At 39.1% G+C, this 13,129-nt stretch overlaps 1 protein-coding gene across 1 annotated transcript; it reads left to right on the top strand.

Moving 5' to 3' along the window:
- The first annotated feature begins 9,418 nt into the window (after nt 1–9,418).
- Nucleotides 9,419–12,707, top strand: LOC126376798 (uncharacterized). The gene is made up of 4 exons (XM_050024345.1): nt 9,419–9,488; nt 10,022–10,165; nt 10,931–11,103; nt 11,637–12,707. Exons 1-4 carry the CDS (start codon nt 9,419–9,421, stop codon nt 12,705–12,707), a joined length of 1,458 nt encoding a protein of 485 aa, XP_049880302.1.
- Nucleotides 12,708–13,129: the final 422 nt, after the last annotated feature.

Below are 13,129 nucleotides of genomic sequence, written 5' to 3'. Positions count from 1 at the left end.
CGCTGATGGTGTTGTCGATGAAAAGTCGTGCATTGAATCGGAGTGCTTGAAATCTAGCAGTGTTAAATTTGATATAGTCAGAGAAACTTGCAGCCCTGGTGAAATGGTACCCATTTGCACTCAGTGCTTGTGTCCGCGAACTGGGATGTCATCTGAGGATTACTGTTCTAAAGCATGTTCTTATCATAATAAAATCAGTGTACTTGAAAAGGTCGCGAACATTCCAAATAATGACTACGTCGTAGCAACTGACCTTGTAAAAAGAACTGATAAGGACGAAGCCTGTGAACCAAATTCTGTCTATATAAAACCAGGAAGATACTGCCTTTGCCCTGATAATGGAAACGCAAACTTCGACCTTTGCACTACTATGGACAAGACTTTACTAAAAGTGAACAAGGTGGAGCCTAAACCTCTAATAGACTTTAATGCAACTTGTGAACCGAATACATTTGTCGACTTCGATTGTAATACATGTTTTTGCTCAAAAAAAGGGAAATTAGATCCAAAATGGTGCACATACGACGACTGTGAAGCTAAACGAATGATCCAAGAGTTGCATAACAAACACCCGGAGTTACCCAGCACTCTATTCTCAGTTCTCGACACGTGCGTTCCTGGTACTATTTCTAGAGTAGATTGTAATTTCTGCATTTGTAGTGACAGTGGTTACACTCAAGACAGAGTGTGTACTAAAAATGATTGTTCGGCTATTAAAAATAAACAGCTGCCGTTCGATCAGTTCACATGCGAGCCTTTGGCGTATTACGAAGTGGATTGCAACATATGTTTTTGTCCCCGCGACGGGATGAAGAACCTCGCAAAATGCACGAAGAATCATTGTGAAAAGGGTTTCTTGAGGTCCGATAATTGCATGTCTGGGCAGCTGTTCAGTGACGAATGCAACGTTTGCGTTTGCCCTCCAAACGGTAACAAGTTGGAAAGTGCTTGTACGAACTACACTTGTACTGACACGGTTCCTTGGAAGAAGATCTTCCAGCTGTCGGATACTCTTCTTGGCAATCAGATTGGGGAAGACGCGACTAGGATTTTGGACCTTTGCTTCCTCGGAGAAGAGTTTGCAGTCGGATGCAAGCTGTGCGTCTGCCGAGACATGGGGTTGAGGATGTATGCGTCTTGTACTCCTATGCTCTGCGATGAAGACAGGAGCGCAGATAAAAATGTAAGTGAGACTTCGAATATTTAGGTCATTCAAGTAAATGATGTAACGTTATTGCTGTTGGTCTAAAAAGGGTCTAAAAAGGCCACATTGTTGCAATTCATCTAACAAAGCAATACTGCTTTTTGATATTTGTTAGCATTGCGCACTTACTTTATGCGTGAATATCAAATAGCAATATTGCTTTTTTAGAAGAATTGCTTCGATGTGGCCTTTTTAACCCTGCTGATTATTGATATATACAGGGTGTTAGTGACATCGTAACAAATACTGAGGGAGATGATTCAGACCATGATTCTGAGTTGATATCAAGTGGAATTTTCCGTCGCAAAATTCATGATTTTTTTTTACTTTTTTAAAATTATTTTCAATTCTATACTTTTGCGATGAAAAATTCCACTTGATATTAACTCAGAATAATCAGCTGTTTCATCCCCCTCAGTATTCGTTACGATGTCACTTACACCCCGCTCAAGTACATACTGTACCCATACAAGTAGGTATGGGTGTTAGTGACGCCGTAACGAATACTGAGGGGGATGATTCAGACCATGATTCTGAGTTGATATCAAGTAAAATTTTCAGTCGGAAAATTCATGAAAATTTTTGTTTTTCTTTTTATTTTTTCTGTTCCATACTTTTGCGACGGAAAATTCCACTTCATATCATCTCAGAATCATGGTCTCAATCATCCATCAAAGTTTTCGTTACGACGTTACTAACACCCTGTATATAATTATGGTCTAACGACGTTTTGCTAGTATCGAATCTTGCGAGTTCAATATTGACATAAAATTCCGACCCGCAACCATTTACTTACACGTGTAAAAACTTTTGTAGTAACAAAATTACAGGATATCTTTAAGTAGTTTCTACCGATTTAGTCGCAGGACCTGAACGGCAGCAATAGGGAGGTGTCGAGGCATCGCAAACTGAACACTCGCCGTGAGAATTGCATCACCATGAACGTCACAGAGGAAGAGAAGAACAAACACGACTGTACTCCTGGGTCCATGTACATCCAGAGGTACGTACCTCACGTGTAACTGCAGCAGTTCCTCAAATTAATTCAAATTCAAATTATTTATTTCAGATTAATATCCATAATTATAAGTATAAGTACATCAGATTAGATTAGATAAATTAAAAATAAATTATATATAAAATCAAATAAAATTAATATTATTAATAAAAATGAAATTACACGAAATAAAATAAAATACATTGATAAAATAAATTACATTCAACTTGAATTAAACTTGATATTCAACCAATTAAACTTGATATTCTTCTATTTCTACCCGACCGCCAAAAGAAGAGGGTTCGCATTATTTTGCGCCCCACCTGCAATTCTCTCTATCAACATTTATAAATTATAGTTAGTTAGTATTTAGAATAAGTTTTTTTTATTTAGAAAAAGTATAGAATTGAAAAGAATTAAAAAAATAAAATACCAAAAAATCATGAATTTTGCGACGGAAAATTCCAAATGTCACTAATACCCTGTACGTATATTATAAAACTCCAGAACGGCTGAACGGATTTGGCTAGTTTTAGTCTTGAAGTATTCAGTCCAGGGAAGGTTTAAACGCCTCAAAATATTGAAAACAGTGATCTGAAGTTCACCAGGTTATCTAGTTTTCCATAATTCCAGGTGCAAAGAATGCATCTGCCCGTACATGGGGCAAATTAACCAGTTCTGTCGGCCACTACCTGTCGAATTCTTTTGCGAACAAGCGTTCCCTAACTTCAACTACATGCCGATGCCGACAAGAAGATTGGAGGATGACGAAGAAGTTCACATAGGTAACTAAATCTTTAACAAAGTAAACACGTTGTTTGAACGCAGGTCGCGGTGCGGATACGTACGGTCACGAGTACAAATATGTATACACTTTGAAACCATGTCACATTAACTTTTTTGACAAATTAAACCGTAAGTCTCATTAAATGTCAAATATGATAGTACGACAGGGTTCTAAAGTGGGTACATGATATTGCTCATGACTGTACGCTGGTCTATGACGGACTTGCATTTGGTGATATGTGCGCTCCCACATTAGGTACCTACTTGGACATTCGAAATTTGAATTGTTCGAGTTTTAACTCTATTTACCCTAAGGCTGTACTGGGACCTTTCCATAGTCCGATGGCAGGTGTAACGTTACCATTGTTTTACTGGTACCATGACCACAATTGACAACATTTCATTTTTACTAAGGTGCCTTAAATCGAAAACCATTTCGAGATATTTCTATGATTTACACAAAACACATTTTTTCAGATTTTTTAATTCAGTAATAATAGAAATATATTGAAAAATCCACGAGGTCAGAAGAGGAAGGCACAATAAGTTCAGACCTTTACATAAAAATTATAAAAAAAGTAAATGTCATACATAATTTTTTTTTTTTTTGGTTTGGTTTTCCCCGAAGGGTAAGGCAAAGGGAACTATGCCCATACAGCCATGTCTGACGTATTTTTTTTCTTGATGATTAATGAAATGATGAAAGGTGATGATGATGAAACCTAAGCCCCCACCCTCGGAGTAGACTCCTACTCCGAACCCCAAACGAATTAACTCAAAAGTCCGCATAAACTTTTGAGTTATGAAGCGGCTTCCTGACACGAAGCGAAAATAGGCAGATACACTTTGTTTATTGAATACTCCAATATAATAACACTCGCGAATGTCTTCCGACTAACTTAATGCGATCATTAACCACAAAACACCACTTCGTATTAATTATTTAGATTATTCAATGAAGAAAGCAACTGTCCCGTTCCCGCCTCCCGCCAAAAAGCCTGTCATACATAACATGACACTTTGTTTGCGACTTGTTTTAAATACGCATGCAAAGGTACATTACATTATACTGCCTTCATTCTATCAATGGCAGAATCCAATTTTCAAAAAATATTTTTTGTAACTTCTAGTGGAAAAATCTTGAAAAGAAAAAATACGTGTCTTCTATTTAAACAAGTACTTTCGAAATAGCACAAAAAAACCACGGCTTAAAAATTTGAAATGTTGTCAATTGGGTACTTACCTAGTTTCCTAGGTCGAGGATTTAATTATAAAATTCTGACAGATCTAAAGGTGACAAAAAGCGTTGTTTTTTTTAATTTACTTATGATTTTTAATAAAGAAACATGTAAGTACTTACTTAATAAGAAATGCGACATTTTGTCACGTTTCTCTATGACGACCCAGGTTACTTTTTCCTACAAATTTCATAGTCATTTCGTGTTTTGATGCTTAGTAAAAGTACCCTATTCTTACCCGTTATGGCTCTACCTTTAAATCAATAGGTAACATAATTTTATACCAGTACGGTAACCGCTTTCCAGCCCTACAAACAAAAATACAGCCAAGATACAAAACAATATCTCCGCTTAGAACACATACTTCTGCCTGTGTGATCAAACACGATCGAATTCTTGATAAAAGTTTTATCATAAAACCACGTCCAATTTCCATTTCCAGGGAAAACAGCTGGCAACATGACCACTCTAAGCGTGGGCAACACTACAATAACGTTCCCTTCGGTGATACAGCACGACCACACTCGGTACGAGTGCTCGTCGCAGGCGCAGGTGGTCGACGACTGCTTCGTGTGCGAGTGTGACGAGGACCAGTTCATCATGGAACACTGCTACAAGAGTAATGCCAGCCGTTGTGATAACGCCACACCATCTTTCTTGCTCGATGTGAATTAAACTGATGTTACGCTCCTCTTGGGTTTCATTTTTATACTAAGCTGCTCAAGGGGGCTAAGTCGTAAAATACCTCCACCAACCCGCTGTTAAATACCCCTTCAGATTAATTTGAGGTGAGGCCTGTGCCCAGTAGTGAGACGTATATAAGAAAGAAAGAAAGAACGAAAGAAAGAAAGAAAGAAAGAAAGAACGAAAGAAAGAAAGAAAGAAACGTTTATTACTTCCGGACACCACAGACATAGACAGACAGGTACATTCAACACAGGACAGAAACCACACGGAAATCAATACTTACACAGAAAAAAAGAAAAAAAAAACAAATCGAAAAAAAAAATAAACCAAGATCAAAAATCATTAACAAAAAAAAAATAAAAATAAACCAACATCATAAAAATAATAAATAAGCTGTGCTCGATGTGAATTAAAGTGATCTAATGCTTCTCTTGGGTTTCATTTTTATACTAAGCTGCACAGGGCGGCTAAGTCGCAAAATACCACTACCAACCCACAGTGGAACAGCATGGTGGAGTATGCTTTATACCCCCACAGGTTGATTGAGGTGAGGCCTGTGCCCAGTAGTAGGACGTATATAAGCAGTGCTCGATGTGAATTAAACAGATCTGATGCTCTTCTTGGGTTTCATTTTTATACTAAGCTGAACAGGCTAGTCGTAAAATACTTCCACCAGCGTGATGGAATATACTTATACCCCCTCAGGTTGGTTGAGGTGAGACCTGTGTGTGCCCAGTAATGGGACTTATACAGGCTGTTTATGTTATGTATGTATGTACAGGGGGCTAAAAAAGGCACACAGCGTAAAAGACCACATTAAAGTAATTCATATAAAAAAGCAATAAGTGTTGCTAATATTTGAACATAGTAACGAATCAAAAATCGCCACTTATGTACAAAAATATTTGTTCAAATGTTCCCACAAATGTTAAGCCTGTCGATTATCTATCCATTTTCTTTTCGGCGGATAAGAAAGTAACAGATATACTTAACTTAAAGTAAACTTAGATGTCTGCAGTTTTTTTTGTTTTTTTGACGTGATTTATTGTAGATTTGGCGCAGATGGCATTAACTACTCGGCCGGACAAATGGGAAGCGCTCTCACCCGGTACAACGTTTAAGACAACAGGGCTGAGGGTGCCCAGTTGGGCTCGAACGTCGGCTCTGGGCGTCGTCTGAGAGTTAGATGTCTGCAGGAACCAGGGCCAATGTTATAGAACCCACCATAATATGTGACAAACAGGTAGGTCGAAGAATAAAAAAGCAATAACGTTTTTCCTTTAAATCTTTAATTGTTTATTTAATATTTGATTTAAACTGCGGCATCATTACGTGAAAGTAAATCACTAAAACTCAATCATCACAATCGCAACCAGATTGAATACATTAATCATAATAAAACTCGCATCAAATAGGTAAAAATCGCATCCAATTATTGTCATAAAAAATATCAATTGTCACCCATTTCGTGTTCCGTTTTAAGAGTAGCAGTATGAAAGTCATTTATTTATTATTTTTCATTCAGGCTACGTGTGCTAGTGAAAATTCCTCTTCAAACGTGTTAAAAGGTAAAATCCACTTCTATACTTAGGCTGCGTTTCCATTCACGAGGAGCTGGGCGGAGAGGAGCGGAGATGTGCAGGAATCGACCAATCACCGCGAGGGAGAGAGTGACAGAGCGTCTTCGTTTTTCGCTCTCTCGAACGCTGTGATTGGTCAAATCCGCACATCTCCGCTCTTCTCCGCCCATCTCCGCGTCAGTGGAAACAAGTCCTACTTAGTCCTAGTCATGTCAGGGACCTATGGCGGCTCAATAATAACCCTGACTAGCGTCAGGGTTTATAGGATTGGTAATCCACCTCACAACCCACTTTTTAGGGTCCCTGCACACACAATACGCACCGGGAGACTCCAGACACGGTTTTTTTTGTAATATGAACATGTTCACACAGAAATCCGCCGCGGTTTCATTTAAAACCCCTCTCCCAGGGCCGTATCTCTCGCGGTAGCGGCTCTATGTGCGTTAAGCTTAAAGAGTTTGGACTGTAACTCTACTGTATTTACAGCTGTAAAAGTTCGTACTGGACTGAACGCACAGAAGTGCTCAGTTAACGATGTCGTCGAGAACAACTGCATGAGATGTCTGTGCGACCAAGACGGTGCTTATTACTGCAACAAAAAGCCTTGTGACGATGGTAAGTACATGTCGGAAAAGAGGTTTTAGTGACATCGTCATCAGAATCAAATCAGATCAGAATGAGAGTTACCATGTCAGAAATATATGTCTGGTTGTATAGATAGATTAATTAATCTATTTCAAAAGACTTTTACTCACCCATTTACACTCGAAATGTTAACTCGAAACTTCGACTCTGCGTCAGCTGAGTATGTTGACATTAAATTACGTCCTCGACTTAAGGACTTTAATCGCTGGAGTCGAGCATAGCATACTGCCTAAAATAACACGAAAAAACGACGACAACGACGAAATGACGTCATGCCTCCTCTCAACCTCACTGGAGTAAACTGGAGATAAGGTTAAAGCGACGTCTACGAATGCCGATTTTGAGTTGAGTACGAGGTCTTCCATAGATCGCCTTAACATTAGCCAGCCAACAGCCCTTACATCTTAAATGTGTAAGGCCGGGTTTCCAATGACGCGGAGGTGGGTGAAGAAGAGCGGAGATGTGCGGATTTGACCAATCACAGCGTTCGAGAGAGCGAAAAACGAAGGCGCTCTGTCTCTCCCTCACGGTGATTGGTCGAATCCTGCACACTTCCGCTCATCTCCGCACAGCTCCGCGTCAATGGGAACGCAGCCTAAATGGGTAAGTAAATTAATGTAATTATTTTACAGATCTAGACCATCACGTTTTAGGGGACCCAACTAGAGCGACATGCAACCCGCTTATGGTGTACCAGAACAACCGAACCACCTGCGTTTGTGATAGCGATGGGTATTGGCCCCACGACAGGTGTGAACGCTTCAGGACCTTAAAATCAAAGACTTCAAAGATAAAGCCCTCCGATCTTTGCGAACCAAGCTCCTACGTGATCAGAGATTGCAATGTTTGTAAATGTGGCGCGAACGGTATCATCGACCGATGCACTAAGAACTCCTGCAAAACCGGTAAAGCTGGACGCCGGACTATCAGCGGTATTCACGGTAGCTGTGAACCTAGCAGTTGGTATTCACTAGCTCCATGTCAATTTTGCTTCTGCGTTCACGCCAACAAACTCGTATGCAGTACGGGCAACACTCAAAACGAAAAGCTAGAGCTGGGTGCTTACAACCTGACCGTTTGTGGCTTGGACCTGATAAAACAAGTCGTGGAACTTATTCCTGATGGACTAAAGGCGCTAAGGGACGGCGGAATTACTACCAAGAAGCCGACAACGACAACTACATCCACACCTCAACCAACCAGTCCACCATCATATAGAACTACCGTCCAGTCTTCATCAAGGCCATATGATTCCGAGCCGTATTTAGTAGAAAACTTTCAAATACATCTCGCTCAAGCAAAAACCATAGCCAATAACGTTGCTGTACCTTCTGAAAGCCCTAAACCTGTTGAAAATGTGGAGTACGAATCATCAGAAGAACAAAACATCACGACGATAACCGAAGCTCAAATAGCGAGAGACAACCCGATGAGGGAGGTTAAACTCAGCACTCTACTGCCTTACGATGATGATGATGAAGAGAACGTGAATGATTCAAATGAAGTTGACGATGACAATGGAAATATGTCGCGCTTGCCTGGAGTGACGTTCGATCCTGTGTATTCTTTGCAAGTTCCAGGGTCTCCAGGCAGTGACAGTGCTCTCTCCGGTTCAATGTCATTGCCAGTGATGGAGCCGCCACCTATGCCAGTAGAGATGCCGCAGCCGTTGCAAGACGCTCTGCAGCAACAGCCACCACAACCAGCTCAGCCACTACTGTTCGCACCACCGACGACAACAATCCCACCACCTGTTAACCCAGTGTCTCTCTTTTTAATGACTCTTCCAACATCGACCCCGGACCCGAACGTGGTAAAGATCCACCTTCCGTCGGTTTTGGACAGGTTGATCCAGATGGCTCTAAGGAAGTCCATGGTTAAGATCAACTCGAAGACTAAATGTGTTCCCGGGGAGACGTCGCAGGACGGCTGCAACTACTGCTACTGTTTGACGAACGGAAAAATGTTGTGCACTGATAAGAAGTGTTAATAAATATTTCTTTTAGAAATTCTTATTTTATTTGACGAAGATCTAATGGACTGTTTAGATACTTAACGTATCCAGAAGGATTACCATACAGATTAAGCTCTCCACAAACTCAATACCTATCAGTCGTAAAATTCAATGATGCTAATCGTCAATTTATATTTTTAAATCAATTAACTTTATGATTCTTGAAAGGAAGAATGCCTTCTTGTTATTTCAATTTGATTGAGAATTTAATTACCATGTCGTGAGTAACTACAATATATGGTTTATATTTGATTTCCTTTTAATAAAATGCTTCTTAAAACGGTGTTTCTACTGTCCTTTCAATTTGGATTTGTGTTTTTGTATTTGCATGAAAAACGTAAGTACCAATTTTAGTTTCGTAAACTCGTAAGAAGATTATCTCTTAATAACTATGTATATGAATTGGGTAGTTTCCTACGTCAAAGATAAATTATGAAATTCTGATTACTAAATGAAGGCAGATCTAAAGGTGACAAAAAAGTTTTCTATTTACGTACTTACTTAATTTATTTATGAATTTTAATAAAGAAAAATTTACTTAATTTGCGACATTTTGTTCCGTTTTTCTATGACGTCACATGTTCCTTTTACAAATTCCATTGTAAGTAATTTCCTGTTTTGACGTTTAAGTAGTAAAAAATAACTGATTTGACTAGTTGGAAATAACCCTATTAGCTGGAGAGGACTGGCTGTATTACAGACCGTAATGAAAATTGTGCTTTTCAAGAATTTCAAGATGTAATAATTGTACAATAGTCTCATTTGGATTTTTTCGTACGTATGCGTTTAGGAAAGCTTTTATTTTCTTGATGTCTGTCGCTGTTAGATTATGGCTAGCACTGTACGAACCGAAACGATTTTGTTTTCCAGCTGTACCCCAAGTGCTATGGCCTGAGCCATGTACCAGGGGACAGAGGATTTTGAACGATTGCAATTGGTGCGTCTGTAGGCAGCAAAAATATACATGTACGGCCCGAGTATGCTCTGAAGTCGATATGTTTGGACATTTCAACGGTAAGTATACCATAGATATGTAAACACAGATATATATAACATAACAAATACTTTATTGCACAAACAGGAAAAAACAAAATACAAAACAAAAGAGAAATACCCATGAGAGTCATACCCTTAGTAGAGATATACCTTCTATATAGAAAGATACATTAACACGTTTACTGTGTAAATCCACTTTATCGACTCAGAATCATCCCCTCAGTATTCGTTACGATGTTACTAACAACATCCTGTATACTTAACACGTTCACTGTGTAACAGAGAATTAGATATCAACCCCTCACGTGCAATCTTATTTTTCGATAAACACTTTGGAATTTATGTACATAGACACACTATGACTAGAAAAAAATGTGCCCCACACTACACGTATGAGTTTCAAATTTGTCGAAGTCGTTAGATTGGCGATAATTTTCACAGCGCGATTCAATATCGCTTTGATCCGCGATATTAGGGTAAGTTACCATAATAGGACCATGTAGCATATGTAGTAAAGAGCTCGACGTTTGATGATATGTACGGTCACGAGTACTAATATGTATACACTTTGCAACCATGTCACATTAACTTTTTTGACAATTTAAACCGTAAGTCTCATTAAATGTCAAATATGATAGTGCGACAGGGTTCTAAAGTGGGTACATGATATTGCTCATAACTGTACCCAATTCATTATTTCATACAAATTCTATAGAACGTCGTACTGGATAGGACCACAGGCAGGAAAAATTTTCAAATATGCTTTTAACTCTAACCTTGCAGATCAGATACGCGAGTACATAGTAGGAATGGAAGGAAAAGGCTCATGGCGGTCAAACGGGACGGTGTGCCAACCAAAATCATTTTATCAACGAGACGGACTACTCTGCATCTGTGATGAGGACGGCAACTGGCCAAACCCAGTCTGCAGAGATGTATTCCGCGTTTTACATGAGGTCAGTTGGCACTTTATGTACCTACAATCCATACTCTATGGGTCCATAATCATACTAATCATACTCTATTTTTGGGTAGGTACTAGCCTTAAACCATGCTAAAACATTTCATATTTTTATTTTTACTGATACTTTCCTTTTCAAAAAATATTTTTCTGGCCTCTTTCGTTTAGCTTCGCTTTTAAAAATATATAAAGATGTTCCAGAACTCTAGGGAAACCTATAAATAGCTTAAGTTTATATAATAAGTGTTGGTAAATATGTTTTTATAATGCTGTTGGTTTTCTCAATTAACCTATTTACTTAAATAAAAAATAAAAAAATAAAATATAATGATTCACCTGATTTCCGTGGCTCACTCATCATTGCTCACGGAAAATAACATAAATAATAAATAAATAGAATACCAGTTTCGTCGTGGCTTGCGCCTAGTTCTGATTCGGACTTGATTATTTTAATTTTTTTATGTAACTATTTTTTCTTTTTTTACCCCGTACGAAAATAATAAAACGTTTATTTTTTTATTTCTTTAGGTAGAAATAACCGACCAAAGTGTAGCGACTGCTGGTGACAAGTGCACCGCGACCAGACTGTATCTATACGGGTGTAACGTCTGTATTTGTCCCTCTTCTGGCGTCATCGACCCCGAAATGTGTACGAAAAACAATTGCTCCGAAAACGACCCAGTCCTCGACAAGGGGGAAACCAAACTTGATGAAGGTGAGCTCGAAGAGGTATACGCTACCTGCGTCATAGGACAAAAGTACGAAATTGGCTGTGGATACTGCATGTGTTTGAAAAACAACCGACTTCTCTGCGACAAATGTTCTGTCGACGTTACCAGAGTAGGATCTCAGACTCACTGCTCAAGGATGGAAGTAAATACCGCTTTCTTCTTGGAATGCAACGTCTGTTACTGCAACGAGAGGGGCATGGTCATATGCACTACTAAGAAATGTCGTAACATCAATAATAATTACATAGACATACCTGTAGAACCTGAAGGCGTCAGGTCGATCAAAGTGGTAGAGCCCCCGATATCCGAAGAAGACTGCGTACCAGGAACAAAGTACAAGGTCGATTGCAATACATGTTACTGTTCTTTGACGTTAGATGGCAGAAAGGTATTGTCGTGTACCGTGAAGACTTGTAAAACCTCGATGAGGAGTAAAATAGCATCTTTGAGATCGGACTGCGTCGCGGACACGGCTTATGAGGTGAACTGTCTCGAATGTACTTGCACCGTTGTAGACGGTGTCAAGCGAGAGACGTGTATGGTAGATTCGAAGTGTAACCTTCCCGAGATGAATAGAGAACCAAGAACATCGAATTTCTATGACTTGCACGGGTATTGTGAGCCAGCGCACATTTACTCGAAGGATTGCAACACCTGCCGATGCTTGTCGGATGGGAAAACAGCAATTTGTTCGTCCAAAATTTGTCCTAAGCCAGATCTGCCAATTTTTGCGGACATTATTCCCGTGAGTCAGAGAGGTGGCAAGCCGTGTCCAAAGGACCACATGTATAAAGTAGACTGTAATTTCTGCTTCTGTCTAAGAAATGGTAACGTTTTGTGTACAACTGTCAAGTGTGATAATAAATAAACAAAACGGTCGGGTAATAAAATAATGCATTTTTTCGTGCGATGTTTTTCTGATAATTCGTATTGCATCGTTGTACAATGTCCAATTTTTTTTTAAGTTGTACTTACCCGTGATTTTCTTATCTGTTAATTTTGAAATTAATGAGCAAAGTTAATGTGTGAATGAATTAATAACCCGGGCGAATTAAATAGGCATCTCGTTGATATTCAACCCGTTTGACGTGGGCTGTCAACTTAATTCGGTCTGAGGATTTTTAAAATTTCTGCCTAAAGTTGACGTGTGTTCCATAAATTTTATGTCTGTCGATTACCCGTTCCTTTCGTTTTCGGCGGATAAGAAAATGACAGGTATAACTTAAATTAAAATTAGGTGGTGTTTCCAGATGGAGATTCCAGAATCAGCACCAAAAAATTCTTAAACTT

Source organism: Pectinophora gossypiella, chromosome 21, assembly GCF_024362695.1.
Source record: "Pectinophora gossypiella chromosome 21, ilPecGoss1.1, whole genome shotgun sequence".
Lineage (NCBI taxonomy): Eukaryota > Metazoa > Arthropoda > Insecta > Lepidoptera > Gelechiidae > Pectinophora > Pectinophora gossypiella.
Note: the sequence above shows the minus strand (reverse complement) of the source record. Positions and strands in the feature narration are given on the sequence as shown.